This window comes from Puma concolor, chromosome C1, assembly GCF_028749965.1.
Source record: "Puma concolor isolate L17-30 chromosome C1, mPumCon1.1.hap2, whole genome shotgun sequence".
NCBI classification, from domain to species: Eukaryota; Metazoa; Chordata; class Mammalia; order Carnivora; family Felidae; genus Puma; species Puma concolor.
In genome coordinates, this window is record NC_141674.1 from 112,253,068 (window position 1) to 112,279,428 (window position 26,361).

The following is a 26,361-nucleotide window of genomic DNA, read 5'->3' on the forward strand; positions in this document are numbered from 1 at the left end:
TGAATGTGCAGCCTGCTTGGGATTCTCTCTTTGTCTCTCTGCCCTCTCCCTGCTCTTTCTCTCTCAAATAAATAAATAAATAAATAAACATTAAAAAAAAAAGATAATGTCATTTGCAAACAGACATGTTTTTACCTTTTCCTTTCCAATATGGATTCCTCTTTTTAATTTTTCTTATCTAATTGCCCTGGCTAGAACCTCTAGTACAATGTTGAATAGAATTGGCAAGAACAGATATTTTTGTCTTGTTTTTGATACTAAGGAGAAAGCTTTAGTCTTTCTTTAGTAAATATGAGATTATGGATTTTCTTATGGATGCTCCTACCAAGTGCCCAGTTATTATCATCTCCGTTTTTCAGATGAAAACACTGGGGCTCAGAGAGGTTGACTGAGTTGCTGGACCACAGGGTAGGCAACTGGAAAACTTCAGGATTGGAACCTCGTCAGTGGTCTCCAAAGGCTGTCAGTACTTTCCTCCTTTGCCTGGGAGTGGCCAGCAAAGGGAGAGCCCAAGAAGAGAGGGGAGGCAAGGAAGGTTCAGTGGCTAAGAGTGGATTTTCTCTCTCTGGAAATCCTTCATTCACATAACTTGCCTACACGGGGCCCTCCTAGCTTGAGACAGAAGCCAGTTTTCTCCGTGGCCTGTCTCTCTGCTGTGAACACTGGCAACATCAGCTCCATGTGAAGGGGGCCCTGTCCACTGTCTCTGTCTCCTCTCCTGAGGCTGGGGAGTCCCAGGGTAAAAACGCTGGCTAGGAAAGTAAGTAATGTGTTGGTTGCAAACAAACGATCTTTTGCTTTTTGCTTTTTCTTCTTCCAGTTTCTTTTCTGGAATTTTTGTCTTTTCTTAAAATATTTCCATAGTAGATCTTCACTAGAAATACGTACTATTGCTCCCTGACAAATTTCTCATCTTAAAGAAGGTCTTCAGAAGTATATTAAGATTTCAGTTTAGGATTTAACTGTTTCTTCAAACCATCCTTTGCCCTCACCTAAAAAATGAGATAGACAGGGGCGCCTGGGTGGCGCAGTCGGTTAAGCGTCCGACTTCAGCCAGGTCACGATCTCGCGGTCCGGGAGTTCGAGCCCCACGTCGGGCTCTGGGCTGACGGCTCAGAGTCTGGAGCCTGTTTCCGATTCTGTGTCTCCCTCTCTCTCTGCCCCTCCCCCGTTCATGCTCTGTCTCTCTCTGTCCCAAAAATAAATAAATGTTGAAAAAAAATTTAAAAAAAAAATGAGATAGACATATCTGATACAGGGGTAAGAGGTTTGGGTGAGTTCCCCACGGTCAAGTAGTAAGGTATAGGCTTGGCCCCAACTCAGATCAGGGTCTAGGATCTGGGACATTAGAAGTTGTCTACAATACTGTTTTTCCACACAATGTTGCTTCACACACACTAGGCCATTTTTCAGAGATCATTTACTGCTCATGCTTTGCCCTCTGATGCTGTGGTGAAGCTTAGGAGAGCACACGGTGCTTGGCTACATTTGTGGGCTTGGAGCCCCAGGCCTGGCTTGAACCTTGATTGAACTGCTTACTTCTGGGTGGCCATGGGCTTATTGAAGTGAGTGTCTGCTCTGTGTAATGCCTGGCATATAGTGAATGTTCAATACTTTATAGTTATTATTAACGCTTTTCCTTCCACTGTTGAAGGGAGGACAGTTTGATTTTGAGTAGGTCTGTCTCACACAGAAAGCCTTGCTGGTGGCCTGCTTTTGTCAGGGTATATTTTGGTGCCTGGACTCCTCATATTTCAGGGCCTCTTTTACATGCTGAGAAGGCTTTCATGGACATTGGAAACCTGGGCACTCTTCTCACTAGACTGACAAGGGCCTCAGGAGTTGGGGTAATTTTGTGGGAAAATACTGGGATCTTCCAGGCGTACCTCCCTTTGCTAGAAAACCATCTCATCTATTGTGGGCCCCATGCTGACTGACTGCTTGACCAAGAAGAGACAAAACATGATACAGTCAGTCCTAAAGAGGGCAGAAGACCTTTGAGGGCAGAAAAAGGCATTGTGAATCCCACATTCTCATTCCTATGTATTTGTTCACACAAAAACCTGTTCATAAATGTTTAGGGTGAGTTGGTTCATAATCCCCGAATCTAGAAACAACCCAAGTGTCTTTAGTTGAGCAGAGTGGTTACCAGGCTATGGTACAGTCCTATAAAGGAATACTGCTTAGCAATAAGAAGGAACAAATGCCTGGTGATGGACCAACATGGGTGAAGTGATAGAAGCCTGACTCAGCAGGCTATTGTCTGTAGGATTCCATTTTTAAGGTATTTTGGAAAAGACAGAACTGTAGGGGCCCAACCCCAACCTAGTGGGTTGACTGTAGAGGAACCTGAAGATTTTTTTTTTTTGAGGTGATGAGACGGGTACCTCCACTGTGGTGGTAGTTACACAACTGTATGTGTTTATCAAGCTGTACTCCAAAAAGAATCCACTTGGAATTGTACCTCAGTGGACGAAGGACATGGGAATTGGCATCCAGGCAGAGAGGCTCACATTTTGGTCAACTTGTCTTGGTGCCCCCCTCCCCCCTGCCCCAGCTCCTAGCCTACTGGTTTCCACAGAGAGGAATTCAACAATCGTGGGTCACCACAAATGAACTGCAACCTCATCAAATTCTGGAGTTGATGAAATACATGAGTATGATATTTCCAAACCTACACTATGGCTGCTATCAGAGCGTGTGTGGGAAAAGGACAGGCAGGTAGGCAGAGAGAGAGAGTTGGCCTGCAAGTCGGAAAAAACAGAATTCTCCAGGCCACTGGCTGGCCACAGGGCTCTGGACGTGCTACTCAACTTTTCTCTGATGACCAGCCAGTGAGCTGTCTAGACAAAGGTGTAGAGATGGTTGAATGAAAATTCGTGTGTTCAGATATTAGTATTGTTATTGTATTTTCAAATAAGGAACATAAGTAAAAGGATTTAAGGGACATATACAAGATAAGACTCCTCAAGTAAGGGGCGCCTGGCTGGCTCAGTCAGTAGAGCATGTGACTCATGATCTCAGGGTCCTGAGTTCAAACCCCACGTTGGGCATAGTGCTTACTTAAAAAAAAATTCTAAAGTGAAACTCCATCTTAAACTCTTCTCAAGTTATATGAGAAGTTGGTGCTCACAAAACAAAATGAAAAGCAAGCTTTGAATGAGCTATTTTAGGCAACTTAGAAGCCATAATTTAATATGATATTACAAGCTACTTAACCCGTGTTCACCTCTGTTTCTTATTTGTTACAAGGGAATTCATTCACTCAACAAAAATATGTTAATATATGAAGCCCCTGTGTCCTGGGTGCCACGGCTGCTGTGGGGTGTCGGCACCCATGCAGGACGGAAGCAATTGTTCCACAGAGCTCCTGGGTTAGGGCAACAGCACAACGTTCCAGAGGACCGTAGAGGGAAATGCGTGGGCTTTCTGGTCTACACCAGCCTCCTTCAATGACAGCTGGGTCAGCAATTTGTTTAGCTACTGGGGGGTCATGTGGCTAATGTCAAAGTCATGTCTTGCCATTGTAGGGAAAGTTTCCATTTAGCAAGTAGGTGCTTTGTGGCTTATATCTCTTAGTGGTAGGGACTGGTTTTTTTATTTTGCTAACTGAAACTGAAATTTGTTTTGACATTTGTAAGTGTCACTGTGTGCCAGCTCCGTGTTAGGCTTGGAGAAATCCAGCCATGAGTCAGACACAATCCCAGCCCTTAGGACATTTACAGTTCTAGACTCAGGCTGGGTAACTTACATAAACAAGTTCAGCTGGGGCTCAAGGGTTACAGATCTGTGACAGCCAGGAAGACTGGGCCGTCCTCACCAGGCAACCTTCTGATAGTTTAGTTTCCAGTGTCCTGGTAAGATCAGTGGAAATGTTTGGTACACTGTGAGTTCTCTCTCTTATTGTGAATTAATCATATAATTGAAAGTTCCCGTTCCTCTGGGCAGGTATGCTCATTAATGAGACACTCGCAGCCTCTGTGTCTGCAAGAGTTAAGACCTCACCCTGGGCCATGATTAACTCACCCCCTCATGAAAACAAAATAATGTGCTGACTCACCTAACCAAGAAATCAGGGAAAGGGTGGAAGGCCTCTTCTGGGCACAGATGGGTCCAGTGTCTCAAATGAGGGTGTCAGGGTTCTCTCTCCTTTGTTTGCAAAGCTCTCAATGAGGTGCTCTTTATGTGTGAGGGGACAGACACTCCCAGGGACTTCCGGATTGCAGTCCCCAGACAAGAGAGCACCTGTACTGATGCTCTAGCAAAGTCCCTTGAAGACTCCGAGCACCCTGGAGTGAGGGGCCGAGGGCAGCCGGCCCCCTCCCAACCACTTGGACTGAGCAGGGCATCTTTGAAAGGAGGAGGAGGTGGCTCTCCAAGAAAGGGAGAGTGAGCAAACAATTCTCATCTCCTACCGAAGTCTTCTGGAGACAATGGAGGGGCCTTCTGCCTCATGCAGCCTTTCTTTCCGAATTCACCAGAGCCATTCTTTGTTAATCTATCACATCACCAGTATCTAAGAAATGGGGAGTTCTGTGAAGCCTGTCTCCCTTGCTAATGCATGGAGAACTGGCCTAGTCTGAATTCTCTTCACTTACATTAGAGCAGGTGTAGGGAAAGCAAACGCAGAAGCAGATTCAGATTCAGGGTTAACTGGACTCCTCCTGACTCAGCTCTTTGGAGCTGAAGCCTGCGTCCTCATAGAAATGGGAACCGTGTGCCCAGGTCATAGGGTAGCTGTGGCAATTAGCTGGATGAAAGGGTTGCTCAATATGTGCTTATTAAAATGCAAACCAATACTTCACAAGGCCAGTTCGTGGAAGCAACAGTTTTTCATTATGGGAAGTTAAAGCTATTTTGGCAGCCAGACAACTCCTTCTAAAGCTTTGCCGGTTAATGAACCCCACTGGAGAATTCCCACATACCTTTCAGGAAGAGGGAAGTTTTTCTCTTTGCCTCTTGTTGGGGCTACGTGGCAACAAGGCTCACAGAAAGACCATCTGAGACCTCCCAGTTCTGTCTTCCGGAATACTTTTGTTTCATTTTCTTTTGGTTTTGTCTTTTTCTTGACTAGTGTGGGCAAGTAGCAAGATCACACCATTCATTTTTTTTTTGAAACATCATTAATTCTCCAGATGGTAAAAGAAACCAATCAGTGGCCTGGAATCAGAGCACAGGAAGCCAGCGTGGGTGAGAGACCAGGAGAATCTTGGCAAATTGTTCCTGCCCCACCTTGACCGGCAAATTCGGGTTTTGGAAAGGAAAGCCTTGCTTCCTAGAACGTCTTGTACAAGAGTCCTCTTTTCTGAGATTATTTGATCATCCCTGTTCTATCCCAAGAATATACTTCGTGAAGCTTTGCTTACCAACCGCCCTCAGATTCCAGTTTCACATCCCAGGGATTCATCCGAGGTCACCTTGATTTGAGTTCTGGGAGATTTTTAAAGACTGTATCTTGGTTTTACTTTCACAGATGGCTGGTTACTGTGTGTAGAATTTATTCGTCCAACTTCTAGAGGGCAACTTTATTTCCTTTATTTCCTCTTGGGTAAGGGCACCTCATTGTTTCCCTCTGTGCTGCCAACAAACTGGTTTTCTTGAGGGAAAACAGCTGTGCAAAATCTCCTGGTTTCAGGTCAGATGGGGACAAATAATGCTGTCCTGTCTACTTGAAATCAGAGTCTCATGTTTGTTTCTCTTGCTCACTCAGGGAGAAAGGAACAGACACATGGACAGTATTTTCCTATTCAGAAACCATTTTTTTTCATCATTTTTTTAGTTGTGTTTCAGATTCTTACAACATTCTACCCTTTATTTTCTCCCATTAAACTTCCCCACAACTATGAGAATCCTTTATTTTACATCAACTACTTTTTTAATTATAAAAGTGATATTCATCAGGAAAAATATCCACACAAAAATTATATAAAAACAGGCAGGCAAACCATAAGAGACTCTTAAATACAGATAACAAACTGATGATTGCTGGTGGGGTGTTGGGTGGGGGGATGGGCTAACGGGGTGAGGGGCATTCTAAGGAAGACAACCGTTGGGATGAGTCCTGGGTAAGTGATGAATCACTAAATTCTATTCCTGAAATCATTATTACACTATATGTTAACTAACTAGGATTTAAACTAAAAAAAAAGAAAAGAAAAGAAAAAAAGAAAAAACTAGCACAAAGACCAAAGTAAGTTACTTTATAATTTGTTGTTGTTCGATTGAAAGAAATTTTCCCAATCAGAATGATTTATTCTATTTCTGGGTTCATTTGTGCTTTCCATTAAAAATAATTAGCTACAGAACAGTAATAAGAAAACAGTACACTGTTCTATCGCAGAATTACAGATTGATAATTTATACCACTGTACTGAGACTCTGAAGTAGTCTTTGGCTTAGTTTCATTAGAGTGTCAGGCAAATATGAAGAACTAATTTTATTTGGATCCACGATTATGGAGTTAGCTTTACAAGTTACCAGAGATGATACCCTGAGACAGAGAGAGCAAGGGTACTCCCTGAAAACCTATTTCTGTGGATGATTAAATCTTTCTTCCTCCTGGTCTTTCTCTATCTGCTTTTACTCTCTTCTACCTTCCTATCTTTACTGCAGGCTTTTTCTTAGTTAGCCCTAATAAAGAACTAGCTGTGTTTTTAATCACTTTACATATAAATCTGTATTTAACAGCTTGTCTAGAATGGACTGAATTGCTTAGGGGTGTCTTTGTTCCGTAGGACCAGTTACCCTCAGAAATATTTTTAAAAGTCTCTAGGAACAAAGTCATTGTGCCATTCTTCATACTCTCCACCTTTTTTTTTTTTTTTTTTTTTAAGTCTGTTTAGTTTGAGAGAGAGAGAAAGAGTGTGGTAAGGGCAGAGAGAGAAGGAGAAACAGAATCCCCAGCAGACTCTTTGGTGTCAGCGCAGAGCCTGATGTGGGTCTGGCGCTAGCCTTGAGATCATGGCCTGAGCCTAAATCAAGAGTCAGTCACTCAACGGACTGAACCACCTAGGCGCCCCATTGATACTTTCCTAGCACAATTGCTGCCCCATTTCTGCCTGCTGAAATTGAGCCCTGTCTTCAAACCCTGCGGAAAATGCTACCTAGTGTTGTATGGAAACCAGTTTGACAATAAAGTATATTTTAAAAAAATGCTACTTAAATCCAGAGGTCTTTCCTCTGCACCAGCGCCCTTCAACTGGGTGTGATGGCTCTTTCCCACACATCCCCCCATATTGTACCGGTCTTATGACACTGATGGTAATCCCGCTTGGATTTGTGTACCTGCTGTATTCCTCTCACGGGTTATGAGCCCTCAAAGGCAGATTCAGTGTCTCACTCTTTGAATCTCTTGCACCTATCTTTAGAAATAAGAGTTGCTGAGTACTTACTAGTAAATTCTAGAAATTGAATAACTGACCTTTGCTTCACTTTCTTTTTTTAATTTTTTTTTACATTTATTTATTTTTGAGAGAGAGCACAATTGGGGAAAGGGCAGAGAGAGAGAGAGAGAGAGAGAGAGAGACAGAGACAGAGACAGAGACAGAGAGAGGGAGACACAGAATCGGAAGCTGGCTCCAGGCTCCGAGCTGCCAGCACAGAGCACAACGCCGGGCTCCAACCCACAAACCGTGAGATCGTGACCTGAGCCGAAGTCCGACGCTTAACCCACTGAGCCACCCAGGCGCCCCTTTGCTTCACTTTCATACTTACTATAATTATAAAACTAGTGGAGATTTAACAGAGCATTAAAGGTGTAAACTACTAGTCAAAAAGTGGGTTATGTTTTGCGTGGTAACAACACTTGGCGTTTGTAGTTTTCGGTTTCGGTTATCGCTGCTGTTTCACCTCCGGCTGCACTAGGACGCCCTGCATGAGGTCTTAAGTAACGCTCTCCATTTTCGGAGTAAGTGGTTGAGCGGCTCATTCAGAATCTGGGCTCCCTTCCTGAAACCTGAGGACACACTCCTAGGCCGTCCCACGCCAAGTCCCTCCCTCGGCGGCCGCTTCCTTTCTGCAGCCAGGCCCTGGGGTCTGAGCCCCTGCTGGCGAACCGCGCTCTCTTCTCACCTTCCCTAGGAGCTGCGTTCCTTTCTCCCAGCCTGTGCAACAGGACCGGTCTTGCTGAGAGACCGGAAACAGGCCAAACGTTCAAGCCAATGTCCAGGCACCCCACTTCCTCACTTCTTGAAGGGGTGCGCTGGGGTAAAAGCCGGGAGGCCCTTGGAGGCCAAACGGAGACCGCGCAATTATCCACGGGAACTTGTGGTAAAATGATCATGTGGCCATTTTACAGTATCACGAGCTATGTGCAAAAACGAACATTTCTGCATGTTGAATTATAACTGCAAGGCTTGAAATCATAAAGCGCGGTTTCCAAAATATGAAAAAAAAAAGGTGAATTCGTTTTTTTGCGTATACTCTCCATAGTAATTTTTAAAGAAAAAATGTTTTTTTCAAATCCCAGTAGACTTTTCTTTCCTTTTTTTTTTTTTTTTTTTTTGGCCATGGCCAGAAATAGGGTTGAATTTAAAATTTTGTGGTTTTAAAGAAGGCTTAAGGGGTGAATTAGTGCGATGTGAAGAGAAGCTAACCGCCTGGTTCTCCGGCAGTCTAACCACAGACCACCCCCTTTCCCCCAGCCTTAGGGGAGGGAGTCTTTAATACTGGTCTGTGTAAACTGATGCCCAGGCGGAATGAGCTCGAAGGAGCGCCGCGCGCACCAGTTAAAGCGAAGCCAGGAGCCGCCCCAAAGGGCAGCTCCCTACACAAAAAAGTTGCTTCAGTCGACCCACCGACCTGGGCGGCCTCGATGGCCCTGCTGGCGCGAGTCCTGAAAGCCCGTGGGAGCCCGGCGCCCGGGCGCTGGGGGCTCCTGGACGCCGGGGCCCCGCGGCGGTGGCGGCCCGAGGGCGCTCGGCTGTCGGCGGGGGCGCGGGCCGAGGACAAAGGAGCGGGCCGGCGGGGGGCGCCGCGGGCCGGGGGCCGGACCGAGGGGCCCAGGAGCCTCGCCGTTATGCCGGGCCCCCACCCCCTCGCCAACCTGGTGGAGTTCTTCTGGAAGGACGGCTTCGGCCGCATCCACGAGATACAGGTAGCGGCGCGGGAGGGGGGGGGGGGTGGGGGCGCCCAGGAGGGACTTCGGGGAGGGGGCGCCGGGCCAGGCCGGGAAAGGGACGCCGAGGAGGGGCGCACGGGAGGGACTCCAGAGAGGGATCACCGGGCAGGGGCGCCAGGCAGGAGGGGAGCTCAGGGAGGGGGCGCCGGGCAAGGGAGCCAGGGAAGAGGCGCCCAAGAGGGGGGCTCAGGGAGGGGGCGCCGGGCAGGGGAGCCAGGGAGGAGGAGCCCAAGAGGGGGGCTCAGGGAGGGGACGCCGGGCAGGGGCGCCAGGAAGGAGGCGCCCCGGAGGGGTCTCACCGGGTGGGGCACAGGGCAGGAGGCACCCAGGAGGGGAGCTCAGGGAAGGGTCACCAGGCAGGGGCACCGGGCAGGGGACTCAGGGCAGGAGGCACCCAGGAGGGGGGCTCAGAGAGGGACGCCGGGGAGGGCGCTCTGGGGAGGAGGCACAAGGCCCAGCGGGGAAAGGGATGCCAAGGAGTGGCGCCCAGGAGGGACCCCAAGGAGGGTGTACCGGGCAGCGGATGCTGGGGAGGGACGCCGAGCAAGTGGCGCCAAGAAAGAGGCCTCAAGGAGGGCGAGGGCGAGGTCCCCGGACCAGGCGCGCGGGGGAGAGGGCTTTGGGGAGGGAGCCTGGGGAGGGGTGCCGGGGAGCGGTCCCCAGGTAGGAGGCACCGGCGGGCGGAGGCGCGAGCGGGAGCGGGACTTGGTGCGCCCAGCAGAGGGGGTCGCGGTCCAGCCCCGGGAGCGGGAGCGCAGAGAGCGGCTCGGAGCTCTCCAGGGCACCGTGTCTAACAGACCGAGGTCATGTGGCGTCCGTTTCTAGGCCTTTTGGGTTGTGTTTTATAAATGGAAAACAAGCACCTCCCACCCTCCAAAACCTGAGGTTCAGAGGCCACAGGTAGCTTAGCCTCTTAAATGATGGGGTCACCACACGAATGTCAATGAACCTGGGCAGGCTGCCAGGACTGGGGCAGGGACCTAGTCGTTCCAACTACGGGGGGGGGGGGGGGGGGGATGTTGGGACCGGCGCAGAGTGCAGTTTCCCATCTTGACCCGAGTTTTGCCTTTCCTCTCCCCACCGCAATTTGCAATCTGTCTTCCATTGCAAGGTGATCCTCCCCATCAAGGGTCGTCGGATCCCCTTTCCTCTCACTGACTGTGGCAGCTGCTTCTTCCACTTGACTTCATTTTTTCAGGGCTCGCACCCCAGGGCACACTTACTTCTGGGCTCTGGGCCTTCTGACTTCTCCCAAGACCCCTTCCCCATTCCCATCCCCCCCCCCCCATTTGCTTTTGTTCAAAGCTTATTCTCCTCCTTTTGTACACCCACCCCGGGTGTGGTCAAGGTCATTCCCTCAACCAATAAACATACCTGATGGTGCAGAGGCCCTGATTGGGTTGGAGAAGCAGAAACTTCATTAGGAGAAAAAACAGTAGAACTCCGGAGCAAGTTAAAAAAATTTTTTTTAATGTTTATTTATTTTTGAGAGACAGAGAAAGAGAGAGAGAGAGCAGGGGAGGGGCAGAGAGAGAGAGAGAGAGGGAGAGAGAATTCCAAGCAGGCTCCATGCTGTCAGCACAGAGTTAGATTCAGGGCTTGATCGCACAAACCATGATATCATGACCTGAGCTGAAATCAAGAGTCAGAGGCTTAACCAACTAAGCCACCCAGGTGCCCCAGGAACAAGTTTAATTTGGTTGAAATTCCTGCCCCTTCTCTCCATCCCCTACACAGTTTTTTCCTGGACATGCTTCTTAGAGGTGAAAAATGATTTTCTTTTCCATGTGGAATCTGTACATAAGATATCAGGATGATACTTTTAAAATGGGATTTGCAATGTTTTGTTATTTACTGTGGACAAGTCAATACGGCTTGATTTTTTTTGTTTTTGTTTATCTACTTCTATCTACCTCTGCTTCTATCTGATTTTATCCTCACAGTCTAAGCACCCCCCTCCCCTGTTGGTTCCCCCCCCCCCCCCACTCCCCCTTCCCCCCACAGGGTTCTTTGAGAAGCAGACCACTGTTAAAACCTACATCTCTGGGAGGAGCCACCTAGAAGGCCACCTCTCCACAACCAGAAAGTGTCTCAGTTCAGATGGGTATTTTCCCTGCATCTGCCATGCTTCTGGCCATCACCCTAAACCCTGCCCTTCTGCCTGAGGCTCAGATGATGCCTTTCACCATGGTCCGTCATGAGTGGTGGTGCACACCTGTCAGAGGACAGTCATAGAACTGACTCATCTGTGCTTTCTTGCAACATGGCAGATGGGCCCCAAGGGTTTCCAGCTTGGTTGTCCTTCTGGGCTCCCCTTTTCCTTTATTTCCAAATAGTGCTCATTTGCAAGAGCACGAATCCCCTTGTGACTCCTCTGAGGACCCCACAGGAGTGCTTTATGGCCTTGGGTTTCCCCACTTGAGGTGTGCTCAGGTTGTTCCAGACTGAATAAGGTTCTAGGAAAGCCCTCTGCCCTGCTCTCCAGGCTCCTGAGGCACTTGTAGGAGGAAGAGGGTTATTCTGTTACCATACCTCCAGCTTACTGTACTCGACTCGTGATCACAGAGAGTTCTATCAAGGCTTATACATTTTTTTTTAAGGTTTGTTTATTTTTGAGACAGAGAGAGACAGAGCATGAATGGGGGAGGGTCAGAGAGAAGGAGACACAGAATCCGAAACAGGCTCCAGGCTCCGAGCTGTCAGCACAGAGCCCGACGCGGGGCTTGAACTCACAAACCATGAGATCATGACCTGAGCCGAAGTCGGCCACTTAACCAACTGAGCCACCCAGGAGCCCCAATCAAGTCTTTCATGTACAGGTGGAAAAGGCCCAAAGTGTTGGCGGAGTCACTTGCCTGAGGTCACATAGCTAGTTAGTGGTAGAGCATACACCCTGACCCATGTCACCAGCAGCCATTTCAGATGGGACAGAACAGGAGGGCCCTGTGTTCTCATGCTAGCCCTCCACAAGCACCTGTGGAGTCTTGGCTAATAACTTATTCTCCCTGAACTCCAGTTGCTTCATCTGCGCAGAAGTCTGACCATCCTCATCCATCTCACAACCTATTGTGAGGTCAGGTGAAATTTGTAAACTGTAATAATAACAAGTAAATACTAATAATGAACATTTCTAGAGCTCTTTTCATGTGCCAGGCACAGTTCCAAGTCCTCTGTGTGAGGCAAGTTCTATTATTTGCCTGTTTTGCAGGTGAGGAAACTGAAGTACAGTGGACCTTAACTTCCCAAGGGTGCTTAGCTTGTAAACTGTGAGCTAAGATTCAAATTCCAGAGTCTGTGCTCTTAATGTCTAGGCAAATTCTAAGTGCTAGGACTGACTATACTGTTCTGCAGTCCACTAGCAAAAAGTGTGTTCTTTCTCCCGCCTGGTCAGTTGCTCCCTTGTGCTGATGGTGCCCATTCAGTAGCTGGATTCGCCTGAGAAATGACCCATTTCCCAGTAGTTGCTATTAACACTCATCTCATCAGTGGCTCCTTTTCAGAGACCCAGAGGAACATTCCAGTTGATTCTTAGTGTCTTTATCTATGGGGGGGAGAATGTCATCCAGGTTGATAAGGAAGTGAACATCTTCTACCTAAGGAGTAGAAGGAAGAATGGAAAGACAACAGACCCTCTGGCCTGCCATTTCTGAGGCAAAGAGTTGGGGTGATAAGAAATGTTGGTAGATGCCAAAGAGAGACTTAGTCATTTTCCGCATGCTCAGCCTTGGCTATGCCACACTGACCCAGGGTAGAGGGTACTTTCTCTCTCTCTATTTCTCTCTTATTTATTTGTTTAACCCATTTACGTTTATTGTAATTTCTCATTGTTTTTTGGTAACAGCACTATTGAGATGTATAATTTACATACCATGCAATAGTCACCCCAGTCAATCCTAGAACAGGTTCATAACCTTACAAAGAAACCCCATATTGTTTCTTTTAGCTATCACTCTCCAACTCTCCATTCCCCCAGCCTTCAGCAACCACTAATTTACTTTATGTCTCTATAGACTGGCCTATTCTGGACATTTCATATAACTGGAATCATAATATGTGGTCTTTTGCATCTGGGTTCTTTCACTGAGCATCATGTTTTCAAGGTTCATCTATGTTGTGGCGTGTACCAGTACCTCATTTCTTTTTATGGACAAATAATATCCCAGTGTAAGCATATACTACATTTTGCTTATCCATCAGTTGAGAAACATTTGGATTGTTTCCACCTTTTTGCTAATTATGAATAATGCTGCTGTGAATATTTGGTATAAGTTTATTTTTGACATATGCTTTCATTTCTTTGGATTTATGTCTAGGAGTGGAATTGCTGGGCCAAGTAGTAACTGTCTATTTAATCATTTGAGGAACTGCCGGAATGTTTCTGAAAGTGGCTGTACTATGTACATTCCTACCAGCAGTGTAAGAGCATTGTGATTTCTCCACATCCTTGCCAGGGCTTGTTGTTACCTGTCTGTTTGAGTATAACCATCCTAGTGGGTGGGAAGTGGTGTCTTATTGTGATTTTGATTTGCATTCCCCTGATGACTAATGGTGTTGAGCTTCTTTACATCTGCTCATTCTCCATTTGTATTTCTTCTTTGGAGAAATGTCCATTCAAATAATTGCCCAGTTTTTAATAAGTTCATTGTTTTATTGAGTTGTTTTTTATATATTTTACATACAAATCCCTTATCATATATGTGCTTTGCAAATATTTTTTCAATTCTGGGGGTTGTCTTTACTTTCTTTGAAACACAAAAGTTTTTAAATTTTGATGAAATCCAATCATCTGTTTTTTCTTTTGTTGTTTGGGTTTTGGTGTTGTATCTTAAGACACCATTGCCAAATTCAAGATCCTGAAGATTTACCCCTATCATTTCCTCTAAGAATTTTATGGTTTTGGTTCTTACATTTAGGGCTTGAACAATTTTGAGGTAATTTTTATGTTTGGCATGAGAGAAGGATATAAATTCATTCTTTGCCTATAGATATCCAGTTGTCCCAGTACTGTTTGTTGAAGAAACTATTCTTTTCCTATTTACCTGTTTAATTGTCTTGGCACTGACATCCTTGTTGAAAATCATTTGACCACAAATGTATGGATTTCTTTCTTTCTTTTTTCAAGTTCATTTGTTTATTTTGAGAGAGAAAGAGAGAGAGAAAGAGAGCAGAGGAGGGGCAGAGAGAGAAGGAGAGAGAGAATCCCACACAGGCTCTGTGCTGTCAGTGCAAAGCCCAATGTGGGGCTCAATCCCATGAACCATGAGATCATGACCCTGAGCTGAAATCAAGAGTCGGATGCTTAACCAACTGAGTTACCCAAGTGAGCCTGTATGGTTTATTTCTGAACTCTCAATTCTACTCCAGTGGTTTAGATGTTTATTCTTATGTCAGTACTACACTGTTTTGATTATTGTTGTTTTTGTAGAAAGTTTTGTAATAGGGATCAGGAAACCCTTAAACTTCACTCTTTTTTTTTTCAAGGTCATTTTTGCTATTCTGGGTCCCTTGCATGTCCGTATGAATTTTAAGCTTGTCAATTTCTACAAAGAAGCCAACTGAAATTCTGATAGAGATTATGTTGAATCTATGGGTCAGTTTGGGGAGTATTGCCATCTTAATAATATTAAATCTTCCAATCCATGAACATGGGATATCTTTCCATTTTTTAGCTCTTCTTTAATTTCTTTCAATGATCTTTTATAGTTTTCAGAGTGTTAGTTTTGCACTCTTTTCTCAAATTTATTTCTAAGCATTTTATTCTTTTTGATGCTATTATTAATGGAATTGTTTTCATAATCTTACTTTTGGATTGTTCATTGCTAGTGTATGGAAATACAACTGACTTTTGTATTTTGATCTTATGTCATGCAAGCTTGCTGAACTTGTTTATTAATTCTGACAGTTTTTTAGTGAATTCTTTAGAATTTTCTGTATGTGAGATCATGTCATCTGTGATTAGAGATAGCTTTACTTCTCTCTTTCTAATCTGGATGACTTTTCTTTCATTTTCGCACTGGGGGCTATTTTTACAGGTTCATTACAGGTTGTCTGCAGAGGGTTCTCCCTCTGCAGAGTAGGGAGGCAGAGCAGCTGAGGGCCTGGAACAGGGGGTTGGCACAGTCTTTTTGGCTCAGGCCATTGAAGGCTCTGCAACTCATCTCCACCCATAATGACATTTCTCTCTTGTTGTTCCACACAGCTAAGTATTGTTAAAAACATAGCTCTAAAGAATAAGAAAACTTAGTGAATATGATTAATGATGTGAAAGTACGTTTATCTCAGGAATATTTAAAGTCACAACTCTGATTCAGCTCTGTATAATGTAGAGCTTTCCTCTGCCCCAGTTTTTTGCTCCCCTAAAACACAGAAATGTTCATGTCAAAGGTATATCATATCTGTGCATTTTTTCCTTTTTTGGTTTCTCCATGGTATTGCAGCAGAAGCACACACGGGAATATGGAAAAATCTTCAAGTCTCACTTTGGTCCTCAGTTTGTAGTATCTATTGCAGACCGAGACATGGTGGCTCAGGTGCTCCGGGCAGAGGGGGCTGCGCCCCAGAGAGCCAACATGGGGTCCTGGCAGGAGTACCGACACTTACGAGGGAGATCCACCGGGCTCATCTCGGCGTGAGTATGTGGCCTGGTCAGGCCATGGGTGGGAGTGGGGAGCCCAGGGAGACCCCTGCCTGGATGCTGGGCTCTGAAAACCAGCCTTAATAAATTGTAGAACTCCCAGTGGAATAGTGTCAAAACAGCCTCCTTGTGTGATTTCCTAAATACTGGTGTGGAGGGCCCTGTCCCTTCTCCTCTGGGAAGAGGTTAGATGGCAGGGACAAGGCTGGGTCACACTAGCCTGGTAAAGGGGGAGAGCTGTTTCTCAAGCAGTGCTCTGAGGCTGTAGGTGTCCATTCAGTGACAACCAGGGTGGGGCGGGTGCTCACAGAGCCTCTCTGTGGCAGGAGAGGAGGCAGGCAGCTACTCTAGGAGACCCTGGGGAAGGGCCGAGAGCCTTCCTCCGTGGATCACCATGCGATGATGTTCCCAACTCACAACAGGCTTTGATTATTACTTGTAAACAAGCCTCACGGAGACCTCTGTGCCCTCTAAGAAAGAGCTAATCAGCACAGTCTCAGGCAGGGAGGAGAACACAAGCCTCTGTGGATCCCCTGGTCCAAATCCCTTTGGTTTGGAAATTCTATCTGTGGTTCTTTGGTATATATGCCCTTATATATGAACTAGGGAGAAATACAACCATCGGTTTCTCAAATGAGGTAAATAAAAGCTGTGACTGGATGTCACCAGGATCCCTCAACTTCTGCTCTGAGGGAAATAATCAAACACCTCCTCCCTGTGAGTCTGGCCCCAGATGGGGAGTGACCAAATGCTAGAAAAGGTCTCTGCTCTCTGCCCTATCACCTGCGGCTTGCATCGCTGTGGACCCCGGAGCTCAGTTCAGGGCTCAGCAGTTCATACACATAAACTTTTCTCTCTTTTGCTAATCACAACAGCTTCATGTCTCTTTATTATAATATTATTGCAAGGTTTTTCAAAGGAAATCATATTCCCAGTGGCAATCTTTCCCCTTAAAGTTTGCTTCCCGTTAAAGCTCTGACCAACTGCGAGACTGAAGTTACTCCCCTCCCCCTGCACAGTGTCTTAATTCCAATGGGATCGGCAGATCTGGCTGGCTTTTTTATGGCTGGGGGAGCTCTCAGAGGTTCTCTGAGTTCTTTTCCAGAATGTCAATGGAAGTAAGATTATTTGAAACTCACTTTACTCTTCTAGGGAGGGTGAACAATGGCTCAAGATGAGACGTGTATTGAGACAAAGAATTCTGAAACCGAGAGACGTGGCCATTTTTTCAGGAGAAATCAACCAAGTTATTGCAGATTTAATTAAAAGAATCTACATCCTCAGGAGCCAGGCCGAAGATGGAGAGACTGTGACCAGTATCAATGACCTTTTCTTCAAATATTCAATGGAAGGTGAGGTGAAGTCAGGAGGGAGATGGAAGAACGGACATGTGCCAAACATAGGAGTTCTCATTCACTGGGCATGTCCTGTGTCCCCACAGGCATTGTGCTGAGCCCTGTACCCACACATGTGACCCTCACCTGCTAACTGAGCCCGGTGTACCGCCACTGGTTTGCACGTGGGCAAACTGACAAACCATCTCCATTTTTACTGGCAGAAACTTAGTCTCAAATCGGGTCTTTTTAACTCAAGAATCATGCTCCTAAATTACCGTACATCTTGCTTTAGCACAATTTGTAAAAACCATTAGAAGTTCAGAGGGCCTCTACTATAGTCATTGTAGCTTTTAAAATTTGTGTGGGACGGGTAGGACATTGCCATGTCCTAAAATCAAAAATCAAATCTCAAAGGTATTCACTGAAAAGTCCCCTCATTCTCCCTCTCTCCTGACCTGGTGAGGTCACTAGTGTCTTCAAGGGATATTTTATGCACATACAAGGGGATACATGTGAATAGTCTTTTTACCTAAAATGAAACAAAACAGTAGCATACCACTTTATTCTGTACTTTGCTTTTTCCTAAGGAACTTCTGTCAGTTTTCTCCTTTATTTATTTATTTATTTATTTATTTACTCACTTACTTAAAATTGTTTATTCATTTAGTTTTGAGAGAGAGAGAGAGAGAGAGAGCAAGACAGTGCACAAGCAGGGGAGGGGCAGAGAGAGGGAGACACAGAATAGGAAGCAGGCTCTAGGCTCTGAGCTGTCAGCACAGAGCCTGACGCGGGGCTCGAATGCATGAACTGTGAGATCATGACCTGAGCCGAAGTTAGATGCTTAACCAACTGAGCCACCCAGCGCCCCTCTCCTTTTTAAAAAGATTTTTTAAAAAATTTATTTGAGAGAGAGAGAGTGCACATGTGTGCACTAGAGAGGGTGGGGGAGAGACGGAGAGGCAGAAAGAGAGTCCTAAGCAGGGTCTGTGCTGTCAATGCAGAGCCTGAAGTGGGGCTTGGTCTCACAAACTGAGATCATGACCTGAGGTGAAATCAAAGTCAATACTTAACTGACTGAGCCACCCAGGTGCCCTGCCCCCCCCCTCTTTTTTTTTTTTAACGCATGCTTACCTTACTTCAAATTTAATTTTTAAGTGAACTTTTTAAAGTTCTAGTAATGCTTGCCAAATCTAGTAACGCAATCAACAGGGTGGAGTTGTAAACACTGGAAAATCCTGATGCATTGAGGCTGTTCCCTCTCTTCCTATGGCTCTCTTGGCCAGGGGCTCCCCACTCTGTGGCCCAGAGGAGCCACCTTTCAATTCCCCAAGGTTGGGCAAGGGGCCGATAGGTTGGGTGCTTTGGGTCCTGGGTGTAGAACAAACCGTGGGGAGGGGGGTGTGATGAGGTGAAGCCCCGCCAGGTGGAAGGAAGGACCTGCCGGCTGTCAGCACCGAGTGTGCAGCGCCCTGTAACCCGGGAGGTGGTGGAGAAGACGACCGGTGGTGGAACAGAGCCTCCCTTCCAAAGGGCAGCTCCATCGCTTTTGAAAGTGACTTTTGTGGCTAGATATGGCCTATTGATACTGCAAGTAACCTAGAAGCAGGTTTAAACTCTCTTTCCCGGGCAGGAGTGGCCACCATCCTGTATGAGAGCCGCCTGGGCTGCCTGGAAAACAGCGTCCCGCAGCTGACCGTGGACTACATCGAGGCGCTGGGGCTCATGTTCAGCATGTTCAAGACCTCCATGTACGCGGGCGCCATCCCCCGGTGGCTCCGCCCCTTCGTCCCGAAACCCTGGCGGGAATTCTGCAGGTCCTGGGACGGACTCTTCAAATTCAGTAAGTGAAGAATTCAGGGGCACCTGTTGTCCAGCCAGCCGACCTGACTGCCTTTACTCGTGGTGTATCTAACGCTTGTGCAGACAGAGGGGAGCTCCGCGGGGGATGAGCTGACACATGTTATTTGGACCGCTTATTTGGACAGATTTCTTGGATGAAAAAAAGCGTATGGGTGGCTACTACAAGCAACCTGACCAATTTCTCATTTTTAGATTCTTCTCATTTTGGCAAACTTGCTAGCAGTGATATAGGCAAGTAAATGTTGCCTAAGGGAGACGATGTCTTTAGTCCAGTAATTCTGTCATTGCTGAAAATGAGTGGGCCTGGGCACACTCATTTGAACATTCTTCTTTGCAGCTGTTTGGAAGAGACAAATTCCTGTTTTCTTACTGGGTGAAACAAACTAAGAAATAATACTTTGTTCCAACTCAACAAAGCAAGATCCGTTTTCCTACATGGCCAAAAATTTCACTAAAAAAGTTTCCTATACTGTATGTTGACTAACTTGAATTTAAATACATAAAAAAAAAAAAAAAAAAGAATTTCCCAAAACAAAAGATTTCCAAAATGTTTATTAGAACAGTGTTTCTAGAACAATACTAACTTTGAAAGAAGTATCCTACGGTGCCTTTTGAAGAGGCCAACGTTCATTTGAATATATGTGTCCTGATGGACTTACTATGCCACTATCTTTTTTATGGTAACATGGCTTTTATAGTCAATCCATTGCCCCTTCTGGAAACATGGTGGGATAAAAAAAAGTGGGGGGGGGGGGGAAGGATCTGTATTCTTGTTACTCCAATCCTTTTTTGGCTATTTGATGAATAAAGCGAACATTTGCAAATATCTTCTAGATTATTTTCAGAGGAAAAAAAAAGATGCTTAGCTTGTCTTTAACTTTTCATTCATTTATACAGACAGGCCCACTGATGAGGTTCCCAGATTGATGGTAAATTAGCTTTGGAACCTGCCACAGATTAAGTTATCGGGAGGACGAAGAGATTGTTCTCAACCAGAATGTCTTTCAAGAGGAATACTCTTTTCAAACAGGCCAGATCCACGTGGACAATAAGCTGAGGGACATACAGTGCCACATGGACCGAGGGGAGACAGTGAGGGGCGGGCTGCTCTCTTGCCTCTTCCTCAGTCAGGAGCTGACGCTGGAGGAGATCTACGCCAACATGACCGAGATGCTGCTGGCGGGCGTCGACACGGTGAGCGGCTTGGCTTTTCTGTCTTCTCCATTAGCAGAGCGTGGTGAAAGCCGGTGGCCTTGCCCAGTAATCTCATACGTGTTTGTACCAGCTGGACGCCTGCCTCACTGCTGAAAGGCTCCAGGAGAAAACTCTAACGTTTAAATAATATATATGTATTTCAAACGTAAAACTGTAATTCTGCAAAAAAGGTAATCCCCATTCACTTATCACACACGCAAAGTAACAATTATGTTTTAATGCCTGAAAAATCATTCCTGATTTGCAAACATTGAACCATTCCTTCATGATATCAGAAATGAAGAAGGCACAGACGTTAAAAACCTTATTGTTTATCATTTAAAGTATTAAAGGTCATGGAGAGCTCCACGGTTCATCTCATAAAGCCATGTAACTTTTAAACCAAAACTTACTAAAGAGGGCAGAAAGAAGGAAAAGTGTAGGAGCGCCTGGGTGGCTCAGTCGATTGAGCATCTGACTCTTGATTTAGGCTCAGGTCACGACCCCAGGCTTATGGGATCGATCCCCATGTCCAGCTCCGTGCTGAGTGTGGAGCCTGCTTGAGATTCTCTCTCTCTCTCTCTCTCTCTCTCTCTCTCTCTCTTTCTCTCTCTCTCTCCCTCCCCCCCCCCGCCTGCCCCTCTCCCCTATTTGCACACGTGTGCTTTCTCTCTCTAAAATTTAAAAAAAGAAAGAGAAGTGTAATGAACAGTTTGAGTTATGAACATGTGTGCGTATCAGTCTTAAAATCCTAATGAATAGATTTATTGTGGCAGATGCATAATGTACTGTGACCAAGGAAGGGTGGCCGTCAGAGTGAAACAGTACTGCCAAGTGACTGGGTGGGAATTCTGTACCCTCCTGTTAAGTGACAAATGAAGGTGCAGAAAAGTGTGTGTGCTGTGCTCATGTTGGTAAAGCAAACGGTGGCTTGGCACTGGCCCGTCTGTGTGCATGTGGAGGAGGTACGGAGGGTGCACACCGGATTGTTAACATGGGTTACTGGCTGGGAGTGGGAACCATGTTTTCTCCAAAATCATTATAATAATGTATAATAGGATACCATTATTCATGTGTGGAAAATGATACACATGTGGGTATAGTTACAGAGACATTTTTAAATTTGCTAAAAGGAAGTAGTGAAACAGGAATAAGGCACAGACCTCCTGTTTAAAGGGAGCACCCCTCCCCTCCAAGTTGACTTATTTTTATTATAATGGGACATAAACATGTAAAAGCAAAAACATTAACATACACTCCTTATTCTTATGGATCTTCCACAACATAAAACAAAAACAATTTCAATCAAATACAAACTAACCAATGAAATCAAGGCGATCAATGAAAACTCTAATCAGCTGTGGGAATGTGATGGGTGGTGTGGGTTTCCTTGAATGCGGAAACGATGAGTGAGTGGATGGCCTTGCCTCTAAGCAGATTTGGGTGCATTGTGCCTCCTGCCGCCTGGTGGTAGCTAAGAGCATCACATGAGGTGGAGCACAGAAAGGAAGGGACGGTCTCACAACTTCATATTCGTTTCCTAACTTATTACTTTACAAAACCTTTAGGGGCACCTGGGTGGCTCAGTCAGTTGAACATCCGACTTCGACTCAGGTCATGATCTCACGGTTTGTGAATTCGAGCCCCGTTCAGGCTCTGTGCTGACAGCTTGGAGCCTGGAGCCTACTTCAAATTCTGTTTTTCCCTCTCTCCCTGCCCCTCTCCAACTTGTGCTCTCTCTCTCAAAAATAAATAAACATTTAAAAACAAACAAACAAACAAACAAACAAACAAACCCTTTATTACAGTGTAATATATGCACCAGAAACTGCATCCACCGAAACGGTACAATTTGATACAAATTGCTGGCAGATACAGGATAAAGCACAATGCAGTCATTCATGAAACCACCACCACAATCAAGATCCTGAACATTCCTACCACCCCTGCAGTTTCCTCACCCTTATTTCAGTCCATCTCTTCCCACACCCCTGCCCCAGGCAACCGCCAATCTGCTCTCTGACACTGAGCATCAGTTCGCACTTTTCTAGAAATTTATAGAAATAGAATCATACATACAGTGTGTATTTTGCACCCAGCTTCCTTCACTCAGCAAAATGACTTCAAAGCAGTTTATTCTTTTTTATTACCAAGGACAGACATCCCTTGCTTTATTGTGCTTCGCAGATAATGTTTTTGTTTGTTTGTTTGTGTGTTTACTAATAGAAGTTTGTGGCCACCCTGCGTTGAGCAAGTCTGGTGGGGCCATTTTTCCAACAGCACCTGCTCACTTTGTGTCTCTGTGTCATATTTTGACAAATCTTGCAACATTTCTAACTTTTTCATTATTGCTATATTTGTTGTAACATAATACATATTATATTTGTTGTAACATACAATATATAAATATATATAATAAAGAATCACTGGTCTGTGATCAGTGATTACGACTTGCTGAAAGCTCAGGTGATGGTTAGCATTTTTTAGCAATAAAGTATTTTTTTTCTTTTTTTAATTTTCTTTTTTTTAATTACTATTATTTTTTAACTTATTTTTTTAAGTTTATATCCAAGTTAGTTAGCTTATAGTGCAACAATGATTTCAGGAGTATATTCCTTACTGCCCCTTACCCATTAGCAATAAAGTATTTTTTAAGGTATGTACATTGGGTTTTTTTAAAGACATAATGCTATTTCATGCTTAATTGATTACAGTATAGTGTAAATATAACTTTTATATGCACCAGGAAACCAAAAAATTCATTTGACTTGCTTTGTTGTGATATTTATTTTATTGTGGTGGTCTAGAGCCCAACACTCAATGTCTCCAAGGTATGCCTGTCATATTCCATTGTCTGGATATACCGCATTTGGTTTTTCCACATAAATGTAATTTTAATAGACATTTCTAAGTGATTCCCTTACCATTTATAAAGAAGAATTTGTACATTATGTATATTACAGAAGAGCTTGCCCTCTAAACACATATAATATTTATTACAGGGAAATGATATCAGTATGGCCGACTTACTTTAAATTTTTTTTAGGCAAAAGAAAGGGCATTTATACTGTGGAATTTCCTTGCTTATAAGAGAGTGAAACACAGTCACATAGATAATAGTGAAAATGTGGTGAAAGTCTTGGAGGATAAAATAGAATTATTCTCAATAACCAGAAATGTAATTCTTCAGTCTGAGTGGTATAAAAAATGACACTGCTTGGGGTGCCTGGGTGGCTCAGTTGGTTAAGTGTCTGACTCTTGATTTCAGCTCAGGTCTTGATCTCAAGGTCGAGAGTTCAAGCTGAGTTGGGCTCCGTGCTGGGTGTGAACGCCTACTTAAAAAAAAAAAAAAAGACACTGTTTTGCATAAATGAGTTATTAAATCCTTATAGGTTGCTTTACTTGATAAGTGCATGGAAACTAGAGCTAATGAGTAATCCTGCCACAGATGAGGCAGCCAGAGCGGGCCTCGCCCAGCTATTGTGGGCTATGGAATGCCAGAAGGTTGAACAGTTCCCCAGGCTGATGGGCAGTCTCAGGCCCTTTCTAGCAAAAGCCAGATGACCCTTGCAAAGAAGGTCACAGGAAGTTCCAGGCACAACTTCCAGACTTGACCAGCATCCCCAAGTCCTCTCAGACTCCACTGAAGAGGAGGCAGATTGCTTTTAAGTGATCCAAAGAAGTTCTAACATAATTTTTCCTCTGGCTTTTTATCGAAAGAGCAATTGAATCACACAATTGATGTGACTTTCCAAAGTATTTTTTTTTTCTGGAGTGAATTAGGAAACTCACCTTTGTTTTGGTAAGACCTCACATACTCCGATGGAGTTTTACGAACGTGACTTTTCACATATGCTTATGTTCACATGACTTCATGCCTGATGTTGCCTGCTGCTTAAATCTTTGGTGTTGCTCACTCCTGTGCCTATGTCTGCCGGTTTCTTTATTAGACATCGTTCACATTATCCTGGGCAGTGTATCTCCTTGCGAGGCACCCAGAAGTGCAGCAGACCGTGTATCGGGAGATAGTTAAGAATTTGGGGGAAAGACATGTCCCAACGGCAGCCGATGTCCCTAAAGTCCCATTGGTCAGAGCTCTGCTGAAGGAAACCTTGAGGTAAAAGCCTTGCCAAAACTGTGCCTTTTAAGTCTCTGATTTTTTATCGTGACGACTCATGCTTTTGACTAAAAACCAGGTCCAAAACAAATGTGCCAACATCCTTCAGTGGCCGAAATGTTGAGGAAGGAGCTATTTATGGCTATCTTTGTTCCCTCTCTGACCTTGTCAGAATAGTAGAAAGGCTATTCTGTTTTACAGTTTGAAATATTAATTTTTCTTCATAAAGCCCTTTGGAGCCCTCTGCTTTAGTGATTTGGTTCACCACGCTCCCCAGTGTGCTCCTGGATCAGTACTCCTAGGTGTCTGTTCCTCTGAAGGTAAACCAGAACAAGACTGATTTATTAGGAAAATATTTTGGGGCTGTTTGGCTAATTATCAGGCCTGCTTACAAAAGACTGTGGTTCTTGTGTGGATATGCTAGTTGGACTGGAGACACCAAACAGCGAGGCTCATTCAGTCCCTGACAGGGCTTCACCGACACTCGGAAAAGCCGGGATGTGAGGGCTCTGGGTGGCCATGGGTGGACTTGGGTGGGAGGTGGTGGGATTAGGTGGCCAGTGAACCTTCTTCCCTCCTTTGAGGTTCAAGGATCCTGAACACAGTGTTCCTCTGTGGAGGAAATGCCTTGACAAAGAGCAGAAGTTATTTACATAGTACCCATTATAATAATTGGATTCTCAGTCTACAGCATGTTGTTTAACCTTGGGGGGGAGAAAAATAACTAGCTGTGTGTTTACTGGTATTTGTCAATTAAAGTTTTACTCAGAGTTTTCTCCGGATTGCCTAAGACAATCCAAACACGGACGTGCATTTCTCAAAATGTGTTTCCTGGACCCCCAAGTCCTGTGGACTATTCCTTGATAAAGGGGTCCCGGGTGCATGTAAGTTTCAGAATTTCTTCCACACTCTCCCTCCTGGGAACACAATAGTACGTTCAAGGCTCTGCTTTGTGTTTTGTGCACATTTTTGACTGTGGGACTTTCCTTCGCATCCCTCAGAATACTTGCTGGCCACAGCTAAGGAGCCACAAAGGTCCTTGTGAGATTTCTTAGTTGAAACCGGACCATGTGTTACGTTGTAGAAAACGAAAATGGCAAAATAGCCAGACTTTTCGAAAATTTAGCACAATATTTTAAAAGTGGCTGTTCCATTCCTGCTTCCACTGGTTCTTTTCCAGGCTGTTTCCAGTGCTTCCAGGGAACGGCCGAGTCACCCAGGAAGACCTGGTTGTTGGCGGGTACCTGATTCCCAAAGGCGTAAGTTTGGCTGCCAGGGTGTGGGCACTTGGGCTCTGCCGTGTGGCTGAATGGGAAATGTGCTGGTATGTTGACGAAGCCCTTGCGCCCGAGCAAATATCAGTAGGTTCCTTTCCTTTTGCACGTATTGCACGATGAAGACGGGGCTTCGGAAGCGAGGAGCAGAAGCAAAGCCAGAGATTTTTGTAGCTCGCAGGCTTCTCCCTCCCTCCCTGAGAGGCCTGTGGACACAGCAGTTGTGGGGGTTGGAGGGTTGGGGGGGTTTGAAGGACCTGAATCTCCTGCTCAGCTCCTGAGGGAGGATTGCCATCCTGGGGGCCCTCCTCCTGGCCAGAAGTGCCTCTGGAGGGACTGTCCACCCGGGGCTCTTGCCTCTGCTCTGCCTTCACGCCATCCTGTTCTTTATTCCTTTTCGGTTGCAAATGGTGTCCTCAGACCCAGCTGGCCCTCTGCCACTATGCCACTTCCTACGAGGATGAGAACTTCCCTCGGGCCAAGGAGTTCCGGCCGGAGCGCTGGCTGCGGAAAGGAAGCCTGGACAGAGTGGACAACTTTGGGTCCATCCCCTTCGGGTTCGGGGTTCGGAGCTGCATCGGGCGGAGAATTGCAGAACTGGAGATCCACCTCGTCGTGATCCAGGTAGGTACGTGGGTCCGGACGTTGGCCTTCTGCCTTGGCCTGGTTTACGGGGCTCTGTTGGACCAAGGCTTGGGTGGGAGAGGAGATGTGATTTGTAAAACTCAAAAGCAAGAGCTTCATGTTAAGTCCCTTTTATATTTTAAAATGCCACCCCCCACAGTAGCCACCTTCCTTAGTCCCCTGACCACCTGCTGAGCCTCTTG

The 26,361-nt window shown here is 45.5% G+C and overlaps 1 protein-coding gene and 1 non-coding gene across 5 annotated transcripts in view; both read left to right on the forward strand.

Annotated features, from left to right (window-relative positions):
• Positions 1–2,980: 2,980 nt before the first annotated feature.
• Positions 2,981–3,053, forward strand: TRNAM-CAU (transfer RNA methionine (anticodon CAU)). The gene has a single exon. It is a non-coding gene; the product is annotated as a tRNA-Met (tRNA).
• Positions 3,054–7,857: 4,804 nt separating this feature from the next.
• CYP27C1 (cytochrome P450 family 27 subfamily C member 1) overlaps positions 7,858–26,361 on the forward strand; it is a 38,305-nt gene continuing 19,801 nt past the window's right edge. Inside the window, exons 1-8 of one of the 4 annotated variants that reach the window (XM_086718330.1) lie at positions 7,858–9,094; positions 15,629–15,750; positions 16,905–17,104; positions 18,720–18,929; positions 19,980–20,143; positions 24,094–24,260; positions 25,441–25,519; positions 25,955–26,158. In XM_086718330.1, the coding sequence (XP_086574456.1) occupies positions 8,684–9,094; positions 15,629–15,750; positions 16,905–17,104; positions 18,720–18,929; positions 19,980–20,143; positions 24,094–24,260; positions 25,441–25,519; positions 25,955–26,158 (1,557 nt within the window). In that variant the 5' untranslated portion in view covers positions 7,858–8,683. Of the gene's footprint in view, positions 9,095–15,555; positions 15,751–16,904; positions 17,105–18,719; positions 18,930–19,979; positions 20,144–24,093; positions 24,261–25,440; positions 25,520–25,954; positions 26,159–26,361 lie in introns of all 4 variants that reach the window. The other 3 variants (XM_086718328.1, XM_086718329.1, XM_086718331.1) reach the window with 3 other exon arrangements.